This window comes from Penicillium mononematosum (assembly GCF_028829835.1).
Source record: "Penicillium mononematosum strain IBT 11891 chromosome Unknown utg000002l:1.0-8112719.0:1.0-8118358.0, whole genome shotgun sequence".
Lineage (NCBI taxonomy): Eukaryota > Fungi > Ascomycota > Eurotiomycetes > Eurotiales > Aspergillaceae > Penicillium > Penicillium mononematosum.
Window position 1 is genome coordinate 7362555 of NW_026643272.1, and position 22199 is coordinate 7384753.

The window sequence follows — 22199 nt, forward strand, 5'->3', positions numbered from 1 at the left end:
TCTTCAAGAAGGTAATGTCTGATGATATATCGAGATTGATGCAAAATAAATTTCTATTTACACTATTAAGAGGATATCCTCGAACAGAAGATAAATGCAATTTACTCCTTCCAGCCAATTCCGATCCTCCCCCTCCTAATACGATACCCGGGGCTTGGCAGCCCTGGAGGGTTCTGTAGATCAGCCACAAACTTAGTAACGATCGGCCCGACGGCCGGCTTGGTGATGGCTTAAGTTATTTTTATGCATGCGGTGAGCCCTACCATTGTAGTATCTATACATATTGTATACCCCTCGATCACATGGGCACTTCTTTGGCTCGTTACACTTCCAGTTTTCCAATTTTCCAGTCCAAATTTCAGAAAATAGGGTACACAATTCTGAAAATTGCGAACCCTTCCACTAGCGTATCCACCCTAGTCTCCTTTAGAACCGGATTTTGCTTGGGTCCGATAAACTTCGGGTTTTCATGGTCGATCCTTTCGCTTTTCCTACTGGTTCCGGCTTTCATGTCCTGGTCCGGCAGGGTCTCCGGGTGTACGGAGTAATAATGGATATAAAACCTTGGCTAATCTTATGAAGGTTTCTCGGTCTCTATAAAGAGCTAAATGCACTCCCTCCTACGAATATCCGCTCGGGGCCTTACATAGTCCAATCAATTGAACAATCTAGTCTTTTGTGGTTCATCAGGGCAAATCATTCTGGACTTCACTTTGCCATATGTACTAGTTAGGGCGTATACCAATCGAACTATAAGGACTACTAAAAGGACTACTGTAAAAGACAAGAATGCCCTAAGCCATCAGGAACCTAAGGGCAAATTTTATACTTCACGGGTACGCATATGGATACTGTTAATATAGCATATCTCAAAAATGGAATTTATATATCAAAAAGATATGGCCCATATACTCAAATTCCGCGTAAGGTGTCTGAAACGGGATATCTGCATTGCATATCTCTTTTCCATCCAGTAATGACTGTAGAAATGTTAGAGAAAGAAAGACACCATATGCACATAAATCCTCAAGGAAACCAACAAGGATAGATATGATCCTTCACAATAAATGCCCAGGGTGAAACACTACCTACCTAGGTATACTTCGACGAGAAAATTGACCCGAAACTCACATTCCATCCCCCGCATAATGTTAACTTTAAATTGAACCAAGATTTCTTCCAAGGTTTGGCTGATCTTCCAAGGTTAGCCGGCATGGTTATCAAATTATTACTACACCTGAAACCGTACACCTAGTTAGATGTAGGTACGCGTAGACCAGTCGTCAGCAGTCTCCAATACGACTGGACTCAATATAAACCCCAATATATGTCAGCGACTCTGCCGAGCACGATATCGCCAGCTGCTCCGATCAAAAGTACCTCATCTTCTTCCCTACAAGATGATCTTCACTAGTAGAAAGATATAGCATATCAGCGCCCGGACTACGTCCAGGATAGACCTTTTCGACATGTCCAAGCAATGGTAGCGCCCAGATTCCACAGGTGTGATTGCCACAGGAAGCAGCGCAATAGTTGATCCCATTGTTGTATATAAGTGAAGAAAACATACGACCGAGAACAGATGTGCGATTATATCATTGTGATACATGTAGAACAGTGGTGCCGTCTCGTAAGCAGCGACTTTCAAAAACAGGGTTCTATAAAGAAAATTTCCTGGGGAAAAGAAAGTGACATGAAGTTCCGATATAAAATTAAGAGTGACGGTTAAATTTTAAAATTAGTGCAATTCGCTCTCCTAAGGCGTCAGCCCAGGCACCACCTCAGCAGGTAGGGGCAGCACCACATTAGTCATCTTTTGTCCCGCGGGCCCGCGGGCACATGTCCACCTTGGAAGGTTACAATAGGACAATTCTTACAACCTAAATCACAGTTACTCTCAGTTCAATTCCCATTTCAAAGAGTCGAAGGACTAGTACCTAGAATGTCACAGCGCAAGTCCACGTTCCTCTCACGAGAGGTCTTGGTATGTGTTCCTAGCTTGTGTATACTCTCAGCTACTTATGGCCATTCAATTTAGACTTCACAAGAAGCCAAATGGAAAAGACTAGTCAAGACAAACTATATCGATCCTAACGGAGTCAAGAGAGACTGGGAGTCTGCTGAGCGCCAGGTACGAATTTTGAGTTTACATATATATCGAACTGTAACGACCTAACCAAATCGTAGACAAGACCAACAGACTCCCCAGTGGATGGAGTCAACATTGTCGCTTTTCTGAATAAGACGAACGGATCCGAGATCCTTTTGGAAAAACAATACCGGCCTCCAATTGACAGAGTCGTCATAGAACTCCCTGCAGGATTGATCGACGCAGGGGAGACAATCGAGCAGACTGCAGTTCGAGAGCTGAAAGAAGAGACTGGGTACATCGGCGTCGCGGATAAAACTACTGGTATCATGTACAATGGTTGGTGAGCCCATTGTTCATCTTACTGCTGAATACTAGCTGACTTGAGATATCTATTCAGATCCCGGCTTCTGCAATGCCAATTTCAATATGGTTTACGTTCAGGTCGACATGTCTCTTCCGGAAAATCAGAATCCAAAGCCTTGTCTCGAGGATAATGAGTTTATCGAGTGTTTCACGCTTCCGGTGTCGGAGCTGTCGGCTGAGTTGCAAAGGCTGGAGAGTGAAGGGTATGCGATTGACGCCCGGGTGGGATCCATTGCAGAGGGAATTGAGATTGCAAAGAGGTTGAAGATTTGAATTGTTTGGCCAGTGGAGTTGAAAGGTGGTTTACTGTTTTTTATTTATAGAGACGTGTCCCTCATGTTATATATGGAATAGACTGCGTCGTGGGCTAATGATTCCTTGGCGATATGAAGAACATTAATGATAAACGCACCCAGCTGGTGAGTGCAGCCCACTAGAATAACAGGTAATTCAGTGTTGGAGACCCGGGGAACAACCAAGACAGCAGTTGAATCATGCATTAGGGCTTATATCACGGGTCAGGCCCAGGTAACTACTAGTACATACACAATGTCACCTTCAAGCCCGCCGGTGCCATCCTGCACTACTTACAACTGAGTTTAGGTCCCAAGCCAATTTGGCCTATACTAATTTCAAAATGAGATGTCGGTTCATTGCTGCTGCTACTATAACAATATGATCATGCTCCCCTCCTCGCCAGAGATGCCGTAAGTCCGGCGTGCTTGAGACTGTAATGCGTATGTACAAAGCGCAGAAGACTGCAGCTGTCAATCCAGTGCCCAAAGAATGACAAGGAAACAGCCCCATATGATCAGTTCTTCAATATTTCTACCCCACTGCAATCACTGTCACGCAGACCCGTTGTCCTCCACAGCATCAGCCCGATCCCAGCTTTTAAGCTCAAGATCCCGTACACGATTCTCTATCTCAGCAATCCGGTGTCTCCATTTCTCCTTTTCCTGCTCCTGTTGCTTCCACATAGCCTCAAACTGCTCCATTACAAAGGGCGGGATGTTGACAGTCTTGCGGTTCTTCTTGTAATCATAGATCACGATATCCTCGAAGCAACGCGCAGCAGGGCGTTGGTGGGCTTCAGACAAGATCATAACTTCGAGTCGGAATGCCGATTGGGACGAAAGATGCCCAGATGGGTCTGGGATCAGTCTTTGATAAACAGTAATTTTGTCTGGAGATTCCATGGGCTGCATGATAGTAAGTAAGTAGGTCCACTCAGTTGCTGTCCTATTGGCGTGGGTGGGACTTGGGTCTCAGGGATACAGTACAAATTTGTAGTCCACCTTGATACTCTTTAGGATGAGCCCGATTCCCGTACTACCAAGCATGTTTATCCATTCTTTCTTATTTGCAGTATCGATATAGTTACCGATATTGCGCGTCCAGTTCACTCGAGCTGTTTCGGCGTATCGAACATAGGTAACGTTGTTGACGTGACCTTGCTCTAGTTAGTACGGCATGGTCTATGAAATGGGAATGGTAAATTTTAAAGAAAAAGACGAAGCATACCCTATTATCCCGGTTAGCCTTGGTCCAGAAATCCAAGAGAGCTCATGCAGTAAGCGCAAAAGCTAGGGGGGATGAATGTTCTCACCATAATGTCCTAATCCATAACAAGCAGACTTAGCATTAATCACTCTCGCTCATAGCACAGACACAGTATTATAGCCCAGACTCATACCTGTTCTCCCCAGACCACATTATGGCGAAACAGACTGCGCCGTTTCTTATCCGTGAGAAATCCCTCGCTCCCAGCGACCAGTTCCCGCCATTCCTTGGCCAATTGCTGTAGAATCTTCCCCCCTCGTCAATCTGAGCTGGCTTCATCCCAAACATCATGCACTTCCCAACCCTTCGCTTGGCCATTGTGAGCCATCGTGGATTGATCGGGGTTGAGGCCGAATCGGGGAGTTTTTGGCTGAAGGTTGTCGGGGAAGTCGCAGAGAAGAGGCGACGTGTGCCATTGGAGTACAGAGGTATTGAGGCAGATAGATGCGCTCGGAGAGCCGACTTAGAGAGCATGTTGCGTTGTTGTGGAGAGATAGTTCCAATGTTGGATTCAGCACTTCGACCGCCGATAACCGATAACGTGAAGCTTGGGCCAGTACCCCGAGGTCGGCGAGAACCCCGCGTGAATATAGGGGGTCTGAAACTGATCCTGTATCGATATTATTTTATACATATTTGTAGTTTCGAAGTGAGTTTACATTTGAGAAACAAGACATGCAAATTTACCCCAAAAGTACATATGTAGGTAGTATATCGTGTATAGAAAATCTAGCCAACCTTGGAACTCCGCTAGTCACGTCACCGATAACTCCCGAAGCCTGGAAGCTTCTCAGCCGCTTACCTTCATTGCACCGCATCTCCACCACCAACTCTCAACAAGAACAATCTTTAATCTTGGATGGAGCAACAATGGTAAACCCCGAGCTGCGCCGCCAGGTCATCAACGTCTACAAAGGTAGGAAGCTGCATACGTCGCGCAGCAACTTGCATTCCTTTGCTTTGGTCTTAAGCCAGTTGTCTGTTACATGCTAATATCCCGAGATGTAGAGCTTCTGTTCTTAGGACGGGAATATCCTCTGGGTTACCAGTATTTCCGGGATCGACTACACCGTGCTTTTGCAAGCCAGAAACAGATCACCGACGATGAACAGATCCGCAAGGGAATAGCGAGGGCTGAGTTTGTGAAGAAAGGTAAGTTCTGTCTGTATTGCTGGGACGCCTATCCCTCGGGTGCATTTGTGGATATGTTGCTAATTGCTTAATGCAGAAGTGGAAGCGCTGTAAGACTGGTCCCTCCATCCCTCCCTTTCCTCCCTACCTTCTATATCGCGTTGTCGCATCCAACCACTTCCTATATTGCTGGATTACAAGCACTTGGAAGCACAGTGGAATCCTTCGTACATGTCATTCTTCTATACATTGCACCCATAATGGGGTAGTGTCTGGCTAGATACACTGGGCATAGATTGACTCCTCATTATCATGGCATCATGCAAGAACTATTTTGACCTCCATCACAAGAATTTTCTGTTGATGGCGACTAACAAAGTGAAAAAAAAACCAGGTACTATTTGAAGCGGTACCGAACACTGAAAAAGCGATATGGAAGTGAGGCCTGATATTCCCGCGGCTCTCACTTCTTCTCCAGAAATGTCCAGATCATATGCATGTTAGAAACCCAGAAAGACAGAAATAAAATTGGGGTATCACCAATACAAAGTGCAGAACGGTCACTACTTGACTTTTGCCCACCGGAACTCCAAATTGACTCAAGGGGTTCATTTTTTTTGACCCCACCAGGCGCTTACTTCAAGGCACTCGCCGCTGGAAAGTCCGCCTTTCTGCAAGAGGTCGGCTGTCATTGCAGCCCACCATCGGTCCCATTCGTCACGACCCTTTCCGCTAGACTCCATCAGTATCGGCTCCAGCCCTTCAATCATCTGTATTGTGGTGAGGAGAGCTGTGCGCCGGATGGCGATCTGTTCTGGAGTCAGGGCCTTTCGTGGACGGCCGTTGGAATCCTTGATTTGGCCGTCTCGCTCCCAGCGCAAGTCACCCAATGGAATTGCGACGCGGCGACTGTCGACATTTTCCAACAAGTCCACTTCGGAGTTGAAGGATAAACCGATCGTCGCGCACGGGAGCGCTGTCAACTTGAGACGGTCGAAGGACTTCTCCAACCAGGAGTTATAATCGACCATGAACTTGTTCTGCGCTCGTGTGAATGGTGTGGCGGAAGAAAATGTATAAGTAGCCGTTGCATCGGCGATCTCCTGTTCTTTCGAGCTCGTTTTGCGGGCCGGAGCCGGATTAGGCAGGAGCGAGCGGAAGCTCCAATCTGAATCCCACACCTCCAGGATACCCCCGGACTTCAGCACGCGCAGGGGCTCGCTCAGGCCCGATGCAGATTGCGCCGGACTAGAAGGACACATGCCGGCATCTTTAATGAACACGAAATCAAAATAGTTGTCCGGAAAGGGCAAGCGGGGTCGGCGTAGGTCATGACGTTTGAATTGCCAGTTCATTCCCTGCTTGCGCAGATCCGGCGCAATGGATATAACATCTATCCCGGCAAAGGCCACATCGGGATGGCCTCTGCGGGCGAAGTAGTCGTGGCACAGACCAGACCACAGAGCGGACCCGCATGCGATCTCCAGGACGCGTTTGGGCGGCCGATTGGCTAAGTGGGGGTTGCAAAATGGGCCGCCGAGCACGCGCAGCAACATAAACGTGCGCAGGCTTTGGCGGTGGATCTCGGGCAGGTCGCAGGGCAATGGGTAGACATTCTCCGGGTCGCGAAAGTAGGTGCGGTCACCTTGGCGCATCAGAGGGTATGTTGAGTAGTCCGTGAGTGAACTCAGGGACGAGGAGGAGGCGGCCAGTGTCGAGCTAAGGTTGGAGTGTAGGTCGGACCCGGAGGCGGTTGCGACTGAGAACCCCAGTGCCATTATGTCCATATCACTTTCCTCTCAAGTATATCGATTGGTGTCCCCTATGACTCTGAAGATGGGTTGTGGGTTCGGTCGCATTCTCGGCGCAAGATTGAAGTTTTCATGAACGAGGCATGCTTTTTTTTTCTTTTGCAGGCTTTTTTTTTTTGAGTGGAAGATAATTCCGAGGGAAATAGGAATTAAAATAGAAAAATCGAAAAAAATAGAGTCGAACAGGAAAAGTGACGGGGACCAAAGCGGGCTCGGAAATTATCCCTAGTGCAGCCGGGGCGCAGAGCTGAAGAAATTTCTTGTTCAACGTTAAGAAAAAGGACTTAAATTGTAGATAGTCCTGTAGTTTTGCATATATGCAACAAGGTATAACCCTTGGAAGTAAATTATTCGAAGTTCGAGAAGAAATGGGGGAGAAGGAGAGAAGAAGAAAAGCCCTGACCCCTGGAAGTTGAATATCCACTCGAGTCTAGTTTAGTCTCTTCACGGTAACAGTACTTTACTCCGTAGTAAAACATCCGTTGTATTGGAGCCAATAATATGTATTCTGTTTCACCTGTGTGCAAAGTATTCCTGGTTTTATATAGCATTGACATCATGACTCTTATATCAGTGCCCATGGCTCAATCGCCGAGAAGGGAAATTCTGGCCAAATGCGGTAGAAACAAAAGAAGTTATGGTATGTTGCATAGTTCATTATTGCTTTTTGACATTTTATGGGGAATATTGAAACACAGTTTTCAGGGGTCCTCTACAAAGTAAAACCATATAAAAAATGTCCTCGTAATAGCTTAAGCCAATACTTGGATAAGATACATCCAAAAGCATAGCAAATTGTATAGAGCACAAAGTACTAGTAGTAGGCATGCATGCATTATCCAATTTCAACGGTGAAAACTGGATACACAACCGTCGGAGATCCCTACCCGCAATATCCATCAAGTACCGAGTGTTTTAATAATTCGGTCCACAGTCTGGACCGACATTCTGAGACCTAGCTCGCCATTGTCTCTCTATCTGATACTTAGTACTTACCTACCCCGTGCGACAACGCTAAATTCCCAGGCATTTGGGGTATCGGCGATTCCAATCTTAGTCTGCACTGTGATCCGTGCCCTTTCCGCTCGGTAGTATTCAACGTACCTGCAGAAATGATTCGAGAATTCGATCGACACAATAGTGTCTGCCACGTACTTTGGTTAAGACTAGTTTGATTTTTTAAGACACGGAGATAGACGGAGTTGAAGAGGCGAATATGATCAGTAAGAATATGAAGGTAACTGTGTATTCCAACATATGTTGTAGAAGAATTGCATATTAAGCCGTTAGACCCCTTTTTGTGAATATGCGAGTATACTAGGTCTGTGCTACCTTGCAGATACATATCATCTGAATGATACGGAGTGCATATGTCGTATCTCTATACTCCGTATTCGCTTCAACATAGGGCTTTAGTATGTAGTCTGTCTAGACAGCATTTCACGATTGAAATTATGTTAAACCTATATCTAAGAATCATTTAATAGGGGTCTTTCTACTTAGTATACCTAGGTACCAGATAATATTGTTAGGATGGTGTTTTTAGGTAATTCACTAATGACTATGAATACATATGTATAATTTACCTCTGTCCTTCGTCATACGATTCCAAGCTTAGAGAATTCAATTAGCCCCGTCAGTGGCTTTTCTGTCTCGCCCGAGCAGTTCGCGCCAAGGAGAAGTCTGACCTGAACTACTTTGACACAAAGATTCTATGATTCCCTACACATAAGACAAAATCAAAATACCAGACTCAGTTTTGAAAGTATTGGATATTATTAGCGCTTAGAATAGATCAGACCATTGTGCATTCTTTCAACCTTCTAGTCCAGGTCTCTTCCTCTCTTTGCTGGACCCCTTAGCTACATGTTTATCTCTCTATTCTAGACCCAGATTTCTTTCATTGTACGTACCCCTAGTGTTGGCTAGCTTCAAACAAGTGTCTAGGCAGAATCAAAATCCGATGCAGGTTCGACTTGCCAAAGACAGTTGCATTGCCCATAGTTTTGGCAAGCAAAGTCGACCACGTGGCTGGTTTTCATATAAACAGCCCGATCCATTGCAAAAAGTGACATAGATCTGTGAGATAGATGAAGGATAGATGATCTATTTCAAAGATTTCCCTCAAAAAGCCCCCAAATTATTGAGAGACATCGACTGTGTCTTGGCAATTCAAGCTCATCAAATCTGGGAAAGACTTTGGCCCTTGCGGCGATTCACGTGATCCCGTGACTCCCGCCTCGCCTGCAAACCACCAGTGTCATCTCAGGACGTCCTCATCGACCTGAAGACAATCGTCTGGTTTGCTCATCTTTGCTACGTCAAGCTTGCCCCACCGATTTTTCTTCGACTCCCCATCACTCGATCTCTTTTTGCTTTTACGACCACGCCTTCTTTTGACCCTTCCGCCCAATCTCCGCCCTTAGGTACCGCAACCATTGCACACCTAAAGATACTCCCAGTGCCAAAGTCACCGGCGACCTTCAATCGTGGTTTGATACAGGTGGTTTTGCCTTAGGCCCCTATGTGGAAGAAGAAGAGACCGTCTCCGATCCTCTCCTCTCCTCTCCTCGACCCAGCTCGACTTAGCGCCGCCCACCAACCAACAGGTTTTCCACCAGGGAAACAAAACACGGTCTCGTCTGCCACGTTAAATGGCAGATGGTACCTACAGGTTCCAGCAGCCTGGGGCCGGGCAGTTCTACTTCCAAGCTCAAGCACAGCAGAACCCTCACCAGCGACACATCGTTCGAAACGGGACCAATTCTCCGACGGGTCGACTGAAATTCAACCCCGACACCCCCTCCCCCTCTCGATCTCCTGCCCTAAACCAGGCTGCTGCTCTCAGTTCCTTCAACAACATGTACGGCCAAACCCACCAAGGTCAGCATGTCATGATGAATGGCGGTCAAGCCCACCAGCGGTTTGGCATGCCGATCCCAAAGTTCCAGTCGCAAACCCACCACTCTCATCACACACAGCAGCCGCATCATCATGCCCACCACGCACAAGCCACCCACAACCTCACTCATCAACACAATTTCCCCGGCGGCGCACTAGCCACTACGACAACTTCTCACTTCAACTCGACTCATCTGCAGAACGGAGTACCGACCGCGGAGGATGATCTTGACGAATCAATGAACGAGCATTGGCAGCAGCAGCTCCAGCTTGCGGCGGAGTCGAGACAAGCCACTTCCCCCACTACCATGCCCGCGTCATTGCACAACAAACGAAAGGAATCCAGCTCATGTCCAGCAACATTGACACAGAGAATGGGACGGATGGGCGAAATGGTGCATCTGCGGGGAAGCCAGCTAGCCGACAGGGTTGGAATGCGCTTGATTTCGGTGGCCAAGGATTGCGCGCTTTGACTACTTCGTTGTTCAACTATGGCTTCATTGAGAAGCTGTACCTCAACTCTAACAAGTTGAAGGTGCTACCCCCGGCTATTGGACAACTGCGGAAGTTGAACCATCTGGATCTGTCAGGCAACGAACTCACGGAGCTACCAGAAGAACTTGGCATGCTTTCAAACCTGAAGAAACTCCTTCTATTCGATAACAATATTCGCACCCTCCCTTACGAAATGGGCTACCTTTACCGGTTGGAAACCTTGGGTATCGAGGGCAATCCCTTGAACGATGTCCTCAAATCTCAGATCATGAAGGACGGAACCAAGGCTCTCATCAAGTACCTGAAAGAAGAGATGCCAGGTGTGTTTCAAATGCTAATCCCGCTCTCAAGCATATTTGCCCGGGATTTTTTGCTAACTTCATCATTACAGTTCACCTACCTCCTCCTGACCGTGACTGGGTCATTCTCGATGATACCTCCACCTCGTCCAACAGTAATACGGAAAAGATCACCGTACTGTCGTACAACACCCTGTGCGACTCTTCTGCAACCCAATCGCATTATGGCTATGTGCCCTCACGTGTTCTGTCCTGGGAATACCGTCGCGAGCTTATTCTTAACGAATTACGATCCCATAACGCAGATATTGTCTGCCTTCAGGAGGTTGATCAGGGAAGTTACAACAATTTCTTCCGGGAACAGCTTGCCTACAATGACTACAAAGGTGTCTACTGGCCGCGTGGTCGCGCGATGGGCATGCAGGAGGAAGATGCCCGAATGGTCGATGGATGTGCTACCTTCTTCAAGGGAAGCAAGTACATCCTGTTGGACAAGCAGTTGATCAACTTTGGTCAGACAGCCGTCCGTCGACCTGACGCCAAGGGCCAAGATGATATCTACAACCGACTGTGGCAGAAGGATCACATCGCCGTTGTGGTCTTCCTGGAAAACCGGCAAACCGGTGCTCGCTTCATCAGTGTAAATGCTCATCTGTATTGGGATCCTGCCTTCAAGGACGTCAAGCTCATTCAGACTGCGATTCTGATGGAGGAGATTACCAAACTCTCGGATAACTACGCGAAGTGGCCTGCCTGCACAGACAAAACCGCATTCCGCTTCTCAGAGGCCGAAAGTGGCTCAGAGACTACGCCCGTTGTGGAACCGGCCCCCTCGATGGAGTACACCAGTGGCGATCAGATCCCTGTTCTCATGTGTGGTGATTTCAACTCCTCACCGGGTTCTGCGGCTTACAACTTGATCTCCACTGGACGACTTCCCGAAGACCATCCCGACCTGGAGAAGCGACTTTACGGAAACCTCAGCAAGGTTGGTATGACGCATCCCTTCAAGTTGAAGTCCGCGTACTCCTCCATGGGAGAACTGAGCTTCACCAACTACACTTCCGACTTTACGGCCATTCTTGATTATGTTTGGTACTCTTCCAATACTCTCCATGTGTCGGCGTTGCTCGGCGAAGTGGACAAGGAATATCTGCGCCGCGTGCCCGGGTTCCCGAATTTCCACTTCCCAAGTGATCATGTCGCGTTGCTTGCGGAGTTTACGGTCAAGGGTAAGAAGGGCAAGGTTGTAGAGGCAGACTTTGGGCCACAACGGCACTAACGACGTGGAGCATTTGAAATCTTCGGAGATGGGGTGTTTTTCCAACCGGTTTCTTTTCTGCTTGTGATTTCGGAATCTTTTTGGGTGGTGGCTCTCTAGCCAGCCGTCTTATGGTGTTTTTTTCACGTATCTCTTTTTTTTTTTCTGTCCTGTGTTTTTTTCTCCTGCTTATGAACGTCCTTCCATTTCCTCTCGCTTATCCTCTGTATCCTCTTGAGTTGCTAGCGGAGTAGAGGTTTGTTCCTCGAACAATGGTCTTGCCTTGTGTCTGTTGAATGTAGTGAAACAGCCTGGCAGAGTCTCCATTTACTCCCCTGGTGTTCTCTCTCCCCTCCACACCCCCTTTGTCTCTCAACCCCACTACATCTGTGTCTTCCGTTTAAGTTTCCTGATTTATCTCGGTTTCATTTCACCTAATCTCTAACCTCATCTGAGACGGCTTCACGACGCTTAGGATCGGGGATTGGTGTTCGGGCGGAACAGGTGGTGAAGGGTATCTGCTTTTTGCCCGTGACGAGGTTGCTTTGCGTTTTCTTTTTTTCAGGCGAACGGAGTTTTGTCTGTTCCATGTACGTGTTTATTGTGCCGTTCGTCCTATGCGAGGCTCAATCAAGAATAGAGCATGGCTTTGTTCAATTTCAGTCTTCGGTGTTCTTTTGTAGAACCCATCAGCAGCGTTGCTGGTAAACGTGGACAAGGATGCCCTTCCCATGGAGACTTGGGACGTGCTTGTCCATCGTGATATTGTAATACATGTATGATTTCTGCTATGGTCCTCGTGATGTATTGCACTGACAGTCCAGCTTGCCGTTGGTATACAGGTAAGAATTGCTTGGAAGTCACATGACGTTTGGGCAGGATGGCCCTTGAATTTAGATTTCTGAACTCAGTTGATTACTTGTTTTACTTGTTACTCATATCTATTTTTGAGGTACTTCCTGCAGTTCTCAAGATACCCTTGCATGATATCATGGCGGATGTTATGCACGGTCTGCTAGCCGGTCCAAGAACGGAGTTGATTAGCCAACATGGACGCCTCCAGTTGACACCGTCAATGATCCCTGATGCGTCCAATTTCGACGCTAAAGACTCTTCATTCTTTAATAAATGGAGCGAGTTACCTTCCCCAAAACAAGTTCGGGAAAAGGCCAAATCACAGTGGCTCTCAGGAACCAGTCTGGACAAGCGCAAGACCCTCACATACGGCGGGTGTCATATGAGACCGCCACCTGCGGTGTTTGAAGACATGGGCCTGGTTGTCAAATGGGGAGTTCAGGTGGGAATAGCAGAGGCCCAGTCTGCCTATGCTGTGCACCGTTCCCTGAAAGGCCGTGTACCAGTTCCTGAAGTATACGGATGGCGCACAGAAGGGGATGAGAAGTTTATTTACATGCAATATATGCATGGATGGACTTTAGAGGCAGCTTGGGATTCGCTGGAACACAATGAACGCGATACAATCTGTCATCAGCTCCGGACAGTTGTCGATGATCTCCGCCAGCTTGAACAAGATCCTTCAGACACATTTATAGGTTTGTACCGACCTACTACCTCTCCAGATGTTATTTTTAAGGTATTTCCATTATATCTAACTCTTTCCTAGGCAATGTTGTGCGATCTCCTCTTTACGACAGAGTACTCCCTTTTAACTGCCTACAGGAGGCCGGACCTTTTGCTTCAGTCCACGATTTTCATGAGTGGTTCACATTTCTTCCCCGCAGACCAATGCCCGATCCGCATTCTGTTCCAATTGAACCATTTCGCCATGAGCTGTCTGATGATAGCTCTATTAAGTTCACCCACGGCGACCTCCATCGCATCAATATTATTATAACACCTTCTAAACCATACTGTCTCCTGGCTGTCGTCGACTGGGAACAATCTGGCTGGCTACCTGAGTACTGGGAGGCCCGCAAAGCGCAGTACACTGCTTTTCATAGGGAGGAATGGTCGATGAAATATTTACCAATGTTTCTAGATCAATACACGAATACTGCGGATCCATGGGATTGGTATACACCGGCTATGGGGTGTTAAACTAGCAGGGAGTGGCTGGATAGCTATAGCTAGTGAGGCGCGAGCTAATGCACAGTCAGTCACAGAAACGGGCCAGGCACCAGTCAGCCCCTGCTCGTGCTCGGTCCTATTGCAGGCATCTCTAATAACCTGTTGGTTGTGATCTAAAGTCTGAGCTACCCTAGTCCTTGGAAAGCAGGAGTACGTTGTGTCGGGCGTCTCCTCTTGAACCGTAGTGGTGCGCTCTCTGCTCAGCCTCACAAGGAACTTTTGGGCGCGTATTACGTTGAGATTCGTCACCTGGGAAGTATCCAGCAAGATGAGCTATATAAATTCCTTGATTACCAACTCTCTGTCCTCATCTTGATCATCACAATCAGACAAACTATCTCTGTTGCGTATAGATCGACTACCACTTCTTCGTTCCCTTGTTTGTATCCAAATGCCTCGCACTATCTACCTCGCCATTCTTTCCAGGGGTACGCAACCTGCCCATTATGCTGTTTACATCCCGACGGGCGACACAGGGGACGTTGGAAAACTCATCCATGTTACTGGGAATCCGGCCCAGGGGTTCTTCCTCGAGTTCAGGCGCAATTATGACTTCGAGGCCCCCCAACCAAGCTTCAAACGGATTCCACTCGCGCGAGTGGACGATCGGTATATAAAGGATACCGTCGGCAACAAAGAGATAGGAGATACTATTGCCCGTGATCGATTCGAGTCAGTCGCCACCACGGTACAGCCTCCTAGTCGCAGTCCCAATCCTTTTGACCCATCGGTATGTACTCCTGGGTATTATTGGTATAGCAGCCGATTTTGACTGGAATCAAACAGGCGCCGAATTGCCAAAATTGGTTGCTGGACTATACTGAGAAGCTTGTCGCAGAAGGTTACGTTCCAAACAGCGCTGTCTCAATTGTCCAGAATGCCCCTAAGGTGCTGTAGTCGAGATAATTGCAGGTAACCTCGTTTCCCTTACCGGTTGACGGTATCGTTGTGACATCTATGCTTATGTATATGAGAGTGATTGGACAAGTGGTTTTAGAAATACAACTCTGTGGCTGGTCCTGTAGTTGTTTACTTTTTACAATGCTCTGTGATATTTGACGTCTTTATGACCGATGTAAATCCAGAGGACATGGTAAAAGGTTTTGTTGGAGTAGAGATTTATATAGTGGGAATAGCTTTCCGAGGTAATCTTATTTCCTATATTAAAGGGTATGACCACACTCCTATAGTTATCAAGTCTTTTTTTAGTGTCTGTTTTGGTATCTGCCTTGGTGCCTTCTTTGGTGCCTTCTTTGGTTTTGCGGGTTGCTGAACCTTACGCAGATAGAACTTAACAGAAAATATACTATAGACGACATGTTTTTACGTGCTAAGTCAGGGTCTTGGCCAAGCCGGGCTTCATCAATTACACTGGTGATTCATGGAATTGCAATACAATAGAGATTCAGAAAATGAAGAAACAATGTGCTGAGATTACTATGACGAGGAGGAGAAGAGAGTAACTAATTTGGCTATCTGCCTTAGGTTCTGTCCCTATGGGCGGCCTAGCAGACAATACATTCAATATCCCCTTTATAAGATCTAACTCTATACCATGTCTGCTTCACTCTGTGATATGACGAAAGAGACGGAAAGAGGAGAGTGATTCTATTATATTATACATATCATACCTATAATACAGTCGGCTTGGAATGATCTACAGCCATGCCAACTACGAGGCTTGATAATGGCACAAGTATATCTTAGCCCCCTCATAACATCCAATGTATAGTCCACCTCCCACAACCGCTGTCACGCAGGTCAAAGTAGATCCCCAAAACAACCCAGCCACCCCCTCCTTCTGCAGCACATCTCGAGCAATAGCAAATGCACCGATACGGGATGATAAAGCAAGGACACCTTTGGGATTCGACCGGGTGCTGCCTGTTTGCTCACCAACCGCAAGCCTCATCCTTGTCTTGACCACATGAATAGGAACAAAGAACCAAGACGCACAACCCCCCGCAGCACCAGCACCCAAAACAGTCGCTTCAAGCTGCTGCCTAATATCATCTTTCTCTGTCTTCCACCGCTCAAGCAAATTCTCCTTAAACATCTCATATAAACAAAACGTAAGACACATACTCGGTAATTGACTCGCCACTAATGCAGTATACCCAGCCCACAGCCCAGAAGGGTTTTCTCTGAACTGACGCAGCATCTCCATCGTCGGAGACGGACCTCTTTGGGCATTAAGTGGCCGCTGAAAAACCTGGGCATTCTGCTTCAACACCTCAGCCGGGTTCTGGATAGCGCAAGCAAGCAGTTCAGCAACCGCACTGCTGGCAACGTGAATCAGCGACCGTGGAACGCCGAGCATATATCCAGCGGACTGGGCATTGTCAAACGCCATCTTTGAGGCTTCGTATGCTGTGAAGAAAGCCGCTGACGAGAGCGTTCCTGCGACAAAAGTTGGTCCGAACCCTTGGTACAGCCCGCTGAAGAGGGTGCGGTTGAGTGTTCCATTTAGGTGCTTGTAGACGCTGCTGTACATTGGCGATTGCATGCGCGTTATTACTGTGTCCATTGGGTGGATGGCACCTTCGCTGGCTAGCGCCGCGATTATTGCTGCCTGTTTGGGTTAGATCGGGTTCCTAGGTAGGAGTTTGATGGGTGGACTTGCTGTTGTTATTTCTAAGCCATTGAATGTGGACATTTTGATTTGAATCTTATCGCAAAACTCCTGGAAGGGATGGTTGTGACTGCGCTGTATAAAACCTGAGAGCCTTGCCGATTTCGTCGGGGTCCGCGGATTCCGATCTCAACTCCGAGCTTGCCCGACCTGTTCTGGTCGACTTATTATTTTAAACTTGACATACTATCTGTGCTTGCATATAAACTATGCAATACCCTAATACTAATCACACATAATCTGTATCGAAGGTCTTATTCTGCCTCTTCCTCACTCCAGCCCTCCCGTGTATCTTTAGGGATGCGAATGAATACCATAGCCATAATTAGAGAAGCGACAGCTAAGCCCACAGCCAGATAAGCAGCGCAATGATAACCCTTGAGGAGATCCTTCCCATTGTCAAACGTGTTTACCTCCACGGTGCCGGCAAAGCCAAGGCCGGTGCTCATCCCGTAACTGAGCAACGTTCCTACCAAGGACCCTGCAACACCCTGATGCTTGATCGATACTGTGTTGCTAGCAATGTTTTGAGCGCTTGTGACAATCAAGTCGATTGTAAAAGCAGACAGAAACATGGCTGGGAAAGCCATTGCCCAATATGTTAGGTGTTCTGGAATAGTGGCCAATAAAATATTGATGGCGGTCATTGCCAGACAACCCATGCTGATAATCACTTGAGCTGGCACTCGCGGGACTAGCCATGCTGCAAAAAATGCATTTGCACAACCCACAATTGTCAGAGGAAGATACTGAACCCCGACCTTGATGAGGCTATCTCCGCGAATGGTAATCATGTACACATTCATGTACCAAAAGTAGATACCCAAACTCATGAATGAGAAGAATATGGTGAGCATAAGGAAGCCGAAAGAAGGCGCTTTCCATATGTTAAACGGCAGTATCGGCTCCTTGGCCATCTTCGTTTCCCAGTAGGAAAAAGCACCGAAGTGAATGATCGACAGTACCAGAAGGGTAATCTCATAGGGACTGGTCCATCCAACAAGGGGGGCTTGGCTGCAAAGATATGAGACTTCAGCTTTGCATATATTCTCCGTTCGGTAGAACTTACTTCCACACAAAATTGAACAAAATAAGACCACCGACTCCTAGGTAAGCTCCAACCCAATCAACTGAACCATTCGGGTCCACAGGCTCATCAGGAGGAACAGAGATAATTGCAGTCCCATAAACGACAAGCCCTAATAGCCCACTTGAAGGAAAAACGTCAGCATATAAAACTTCCATTCCCGAGCAATGCATTCTCACAGTATGAAGAACAAGTATTTCCACTCTGTCAGCTAGACGATAACTGCAGAGACCAGAGAACCACCCGCCGCACCGACAGGCGCCATCGCTCCGAAATAGTGCAAAACCCAAGGTTTCGCTTCCTTCCAGGTGGGAAGGTGATGCCTAGCAAAGCCACGATGTTCGGAATTATGAGACCGCCTCCAATTCCACATAACCCTCTCATGAAGCACATGGACACCAAGTTGTTTGCGCATCCTCCACACAGGGCCCAAACAACCCACCAGATACAACCGATCGAAAATATATTCTTATGACCATATACAGCTCCCAGGCGGCCACCTTATGAGAGAATATCTTAGTAAATAATGAAATGCGTGATGAAAGGAAACGCTTACCAATAAGAACGAATGCTCCTTGGGTCAGAGGGTACGATGCAACAATCCATACAGACTGGATATTTGTCGCACCTAGCGACTCCCCGATTGAAGGCCTGAATTGATGCCGGCACCGAGTGGGATCATCTGAACCAGTTGGGTCAAGGTAATGGCAATCATGAAAAGAGTCTCTCTGGCATTGTTTGGTGAATTGCCATCTACTTTGTGGCCAACGGTGTCGCTTTGCAAGTCGGATGGACCATCCTTCTCACTTTCACTCACAGGAAGTGCGCTGGGGTAGGATATACATTCTGAGTTCTCCTGCATGTCCATTTCGACGCAAGGCCAGAGGGTTTGGAGGTAAAATTCAGAATCTTTTATAAAATGTAGCTAGGGGGCGAGCTTCTGGGAAGAGAACGAAGATATAAATGCGCAGGAGACCATTGTTGAAGCATGACAGAACAGGAGAGAACCAGCCCTCCAGGGCTGGTGACCACACTGTCTCGGTCAGCACATATTGCAAATGGATTTTTTTGTGCGGAAATTGCTATTGGCAACAAATGGCTGACAAAAATATGTTAACATATGGTTTGCAATCTTTCTTTGCCTAGCTACCTAGTTTTTTAGTAATTAGCAAGCGGAATGAATTCCGTTCTGAAATGACAGGGATGTTAACGTTACATGTGTATCTAAGCAGAACTATCTATCCCTAAAATTTGCTCTACGGGAAGACTCCCAAACCTTCCAAGGTTTATAGAAGTGAATATTGAGGCTCACCGGGAAGAAGAATTCTCCACATGTTGTGTATACATACCTAGGTAGTACGGCAGTGTGTAGCCGCCAGTGCGCCATGTCGTATTTTGCTAGCAGAACATTTCATAAAACTAGTATTCGTGTGTTTTATTAACTATAGATATTGATAGGGATTGACACTCTAGAGACCACTGAAAAGATATATAATAAGACTATCGGAGAAGACTATAGCCGTATGAGCGGCCAATTATTCTTATTATAGGAATTAAGATATTGTAGAAATTGGCCCTATAGAAGTTGATATTGTAGGAATCAATCATTAGACCCAATCTGTAGGTAATAGTACACCGGCGGTATGATAGTCAAAATTTAATATGGAAAAATACCTGACGCACTGGCGCCTATACAGAGTCCGTAAACAACATAGATCGAACAGTCTGATTGACCCACACCCACGGGTAACCATACCAAATCGGGATTAGTGCTGCAAGCGGACCCGCATCGGGATACCTACCTAGGTACTAGGCTAAGACATAACCTGGACCAGTCTGGCGCGGAGCGCTGTATACTAGCTCATTCCACATTAGCTGCCAGTCTCAGCTGGGCATTGTTGGCGCTTGCTAGCTCTCGACTCAACACACTTGCTCTTCCTTAACCTGTAAGATCATATTCAGTCACATCCTAGGTATTCATGAACTACTCGACGATGATCCCATGTTATCAAAAATCGGTAGAGCAGTTTGTTCATTGCCCCTTCGGGACTTTTCTGGACTTAGACCCAATATCTCTATCTCCACCGCAGTGATAATGATTGACATATCACTATATTATCTCTCTGAGTCGATTAGCTAGCGCATTTCATCCAGTTCCTTCAGTGCATCTTTGGTGTCTCTCGTGGAACTATACTCGAGGACAGATTTCCCCGCTGTGATGTCAAGTTATTTTGCAGCTGGTTGCTCTAAATGCGCCCTCATGCGACTACGGTGAGGCTGTTATGAAAATCTTCGTTTCGTTAGCCTATTACACAACCTATAGAATAGGCTGCCCTTCGTTCCTTCACTTAATCACAATCTTTTCGAGCTCATTCTCAATTGGCGAGTTCCCTTGGACATGTTGGTACTAGTCAATAACACTAGTATACATCCGTGGATGTAGGTAAGCCACGCGACTACGTAATTATCTCGTTAGAATGTGACACTATATTCCAAACGCCTCCGGGGGATGCTACCTGGTAAAATAGAGCTACTTTACCCATTTCAACTCATCATACTCATCCATAAGCTGAGTATAATCCTTACCAGCTGCCGCCCACCCCTTAATCCCCCTTCTAACACAAGACTCTTTATTATCATGTCCTTTTGCTCCTCCAGATATTCTGCAAACAAGTTCGCAGCACGCACCCCACGACCTCGGGAAGAGCCTGCTTCTTTTGTTAGGTTGGAATATTCTTGACGAGGAAACCGAAACACACTGACCACAATACCACACTACGTTAGCGATTCCACCTTGCGAGAGGACAGAATATAGAGTCGGAATAGTAGGATACAAGCTCTGCGATGGGAGATTTAGAGAGCCCCGGATTGTGCCTCCCTATGTACTTATTATAAGATCGGTATATAGACGGTGGAAAGAAGTTGTGTGCGTACCTCGAAATCAGTACGGCGTAAGTCAACTAGAACAAAATCTTTCCCGATCCTCTTGCCCTCGTGAAACCACCGGAGGAGCTCGACGCGGGAAATTGAGCCTGCTATAGTGCTTTGAGTAGCGTAAGCTGCATGTCAAGATAGGTACGCGGTGACTTTACCGTGCTGGGATCATTCTTGTTCTTTTCGTCCGTAGTTGAGACTGATAGGGAAAACGAGATAGGCTAAGAACGGGATCGGAAAAAGGAGATATAATGGAGTATATGGAAGGATCAGATGATGTATTTTGTAGATATAAATTGAGTTAGCCTCATGGAACACTTTCAGAGCCCTCGAGTCATTTTGCATATTAGCCGGAATCAGTGTTAGCATGTCGCTCGCCTCGTGTGATTGGCCAATACCTGACTAGACGACCGAAAATCCCTTCGAATATTTGTTGTGAATACAAGTTCCATATCTTCCAAGGTTCCGTAGATCTGTGAGTCTTAGCTAGAAGAGTCATCAGGTTGCTAGTCGAGGTAACAAAGTATGTTGAGCAATTATACCAGAATAGATTGTCTTTATGACACACTCTATGTTATTCTATTCTATTCTATTTTTTTTTGTTCTCAACTAGCTGTAGCAGCTTTGAGCTTTGCGTCCTTTATCTTCCTTTCCTCCCGTTCACTAAAACGGTCACCAAAAAGATCGATGTGAGGCCGCATCAGAATCGTATATTTGACAAACTCCTCCATGCAGTCCACCAGACGGTCTCGGTTGCCACTAGGCATGAGTCGTTGATCGTCCGGTTGACCTTCATCCGGAAACTGTGTATATGCCTTGGGAATTGAAGACTGGTTCGGAATGGTAAACATGCGCATCCACCGACCCAGGATACGTAAAGAGTTGACCGCGTTGAACGATTGGGATCCACCGCACACCTGGGCAATGGCCAGCGTTCGGCCTTGGGTGGGACGGACACTTCCAGCAGACAAAGGAATCCAATCGATCTGATTCTTGAACACAGCGGTCTAGCGTTGTGGACAAAGCATGTTAGTAAATAATGCATTAAATGCTAAGTGTATCGCCGGAGTTCACTCACCAAATTGCCGTGCTGTTCAGGCGAGACCCAGACATGTCCATCGCTCCAGAGACTGAGTTCTCGGAGCTCCTGTACTTTTAGATGGGCGGTATCACTCTCGTTCTTCACGGGAAGACCTTCGGGGTCAAAGACGCGTACGTCACATCCGAGTCGGAAAAGTATACGGGAAGCTTCCAACGCCACAAGTCGGGAGTATGACCTTCTGCGAAGACTTCCATAGAGCACCAGGACTTTCAGTCTCTGGTTTGTAACCCGCAGGTTATTTTCTGCCATGTCCGTTGCGGTGGCCAGGTCTAATTTGTTGACCCAGTCCTCAGATGAATTGTCGTCAAGGATGAATGGTCGATATTTCTGGCGGATATCTGGACTATCTTCACTCGGGGATAATGCCAGAGTCCGATATGAGGCATCGGCTTGAGGAATGGCGGAGAACATCCTTTCTGAATATTTGGGGCGCAGCAGAG

At 46.9% G+C, this 22199-nt stretch overlaps 12 protein-coding genes across 12 annotated transcripts; 6 read left to right on the forward strand and 6 right to left on the reverse strand.

Moving 5' to 3' along the window:
* Positions 1 to 1942: 1942 nt before the first annotated feature.
* On the forward strand, positions 1943 to 2728 carry N7519_004581 (uncharacterized protein; the record flags this gene model as incomplete). Its single annotated transcript, XM_057291357.1, has 4 exons — positions 1943 to 1984; positions 2039 to 2131; positions 2188 to 2428; positions 2490 to 2728. The coding sequence occupies 4 exons, from the start codon at positions 1943 to 1945 to the stop codon at positions 2726 to 2728; spliced, it is 615 nt and encodes a 204-aa protein (XP_057152559.1).
* Positions 2729 to 3303: 575 nt separating this feature from the next.
* Positions 3304 to 3663, reverse strand: N7519_004582 (thioesterase family protein; the record flags this gene model as incomplete). The annotated part of the gene is made up of 1 exon (XM_057291358.1): positions 3304 to 3663. The coding sequence occupies one exon, from the start codon at positions 3661 to 3663 to the stop codon at positions 3304 to 3306; it is 360 nt and encodes a 119-aa protein (XP_057152560.1).
* Positions 3664 to 3723: 60 nt separating this feature from the next.
* N7519_004583 (thioesterase family protein) lies at positions 3724 to 4492 on the reverse strand (the record flags this gene model as incomplete). The annotated part of the gene is made up of 2 exons (XM_057291359.1): positions 3724 to 3912; positions 4187 to 4492. 2 exons carry the CDS (start codon positions 4490 to 4492, stop codon positions 3724 to 3726), a joined length of 495 nt encoding a protein of 164 aa, XP_057152561.1.
* Positions 4493 to 4729: 237 nt separating this feature from the next.
* N7519_004584 (electron transfer flavoprotein regulatory factor 1) lies at positions 4730 to 5598 on the forward strand (the record flags this gene model as incomplete). The annotated part of the gene is made up of 4 exons (XM_057291360.1): positions 4730 to 4934; positions 5027 to 5209; positions 5247 to 5259; positions 5529 to 5598. Coding segments are annotated over 4 exons (471 nt in total), but the record flags the coding sequence as incomplete, so codon positions are not given.
* A 159-nt stretch (positions 5599 to 5757) lies between these two features.
* Positions 5758 to 6927, reverse strand: N7519_004585 (class I SAM-dependent methyltransferase; the record flags this gene model as incomplete). Its single annotated transcript, XM_057291361.1, has 1 exon — positions 5758 to 6927. One exon carries the CDS (start codon positions 6925 to 6927, stop codon positions 5758 to 5760), a length of 1170 nt encoding a protein of 389 aa, XP_057152563.1.
* A 2151-nt stretch (positions 6928 to 9078) lies between these two features.
* Positions 9079 to 9478, forward strand: N7519_004586 (uncharacterized protein; the record flags this gene model as incomplete). The annotated part of the gene is made up of 2 exons (XM_057291362.1): positions 9079 to 9180; positions 9230 to 9478. Coding segments are annotated over 2 exons (351 nt in total), but the record flags the coding sequence as incomplete, so codon positions are not given.
* Positions 9479 to 9614: 136 nt separating this feature from the next.
* Positions 9615 to 11937, forward strand: N7519_004587 (CCR4-Not complex 3'-5'-exoribonuclease subunit Ccr4; the record flags this gene model as incomplete). The annotated part of the gene is made up of 3 exons (XM_057291363.1): positions 9615 to 10177; positions 10219 to 10676; positions 10748 to 11937. The coding sequence occupies 3 exons, from the start codon at positions 9615 to 9617 to the stop codon at positions 11935 to 11937; spliced, it is 2211 nt and encodes a 736-aa protein (XP_057152565.1).
* Positions 11938 to 12907: 970 nt separating this feature from the next.
* N7519_004588 (uncharacterized protein) lies at positions 12908 to 13974 on the forward strand (the record flags this gene model as incomplete). Its single annotated transcript, XM_057291364.1, has 2 exons — positions 12908 to 13469; positions 13541 to 13974. 2 exons carry the CDS (start codon positions 12908 to 12910, stop codon positions 13972 to 13974), a joined length of 996 nt encoding a protein of 331 aa, XP_057152566.1.
* Positions 13975 to 14395: 421 nt separating this feature from the next.
* On the forward strand, positions 14396 to 14901 carry N7519_004589 (uncharacterized protein; the record flags this gene model as incomplete). The annotated part of the gene is made up of 2 exons (XM_057291365.1): positions 14396 to 14734; positions 14791 to 14901. The coding sequence occupies 2 exons, from the start codon at positions 14396 to 14398 to the stop codon at positions 14899 to 14901; spliced, it is 450 nt and encodes a 149-aa protein (XP_057152567.1).
* A 775-nt stretch (positions 14902 to 15676) lies between these two features.
* N7519_004590 (putative mitochondrial carrier protein (Pet8)) lies at positions 15677 to 16531 on the reverse strand (the record flags this gene model as incomplete). Its single annotated transcript, XM_057291366.1, has 1 exon — positions 15677 to 16531. The coding sequence occupies one exon, from the start codon at positions 16529 to 16531 to the stop codon at positions 15677 to 15679; it is 855 nt and encodes a 284-aa protein (XP_057152568.1).
* Positions 16532 to 16890: 359 nt separating this feature from the next.
* Positions 16891 to 17881, reverse strand: N7519_004591 (major facilitator superfamily domain-containing protein; the record flags this gene model as incomplete). Its single annotated transcript, XM_057291367.1, has 2 exons — positions 16891 to 17650; positions 17706 to 17881. The coding sequence occupies 2 exons, from the start codon at positions 17879 to 17881 to the stop codon at positions 16891 to 16893; spliced, it is 936 nt and encodes a 311-aa protein (XP_057152569.1).
* Positions 17882 to 21262: 3381 nt separating this feature from the next.
* N7519_004592 (uncharacterized protein) lies at positions 21263 to 22170 on the reverse strand (the record flags this gene model as incomplete). The annotated part of the gene is made up of 2 exons (XM_057291368.1): positions 21263 to 21664; positions 21736 to 22170. 2 exons carry the CDS (start codon positions 22168 to 22170, stop codon positions 21263 to 21265), a joined length of 837 nt encoding a protein of 278 aa, XP_057152570.1.
* Between the last annotated feature and the right edge of the window lie 29 nt (positions 22171 to 22199).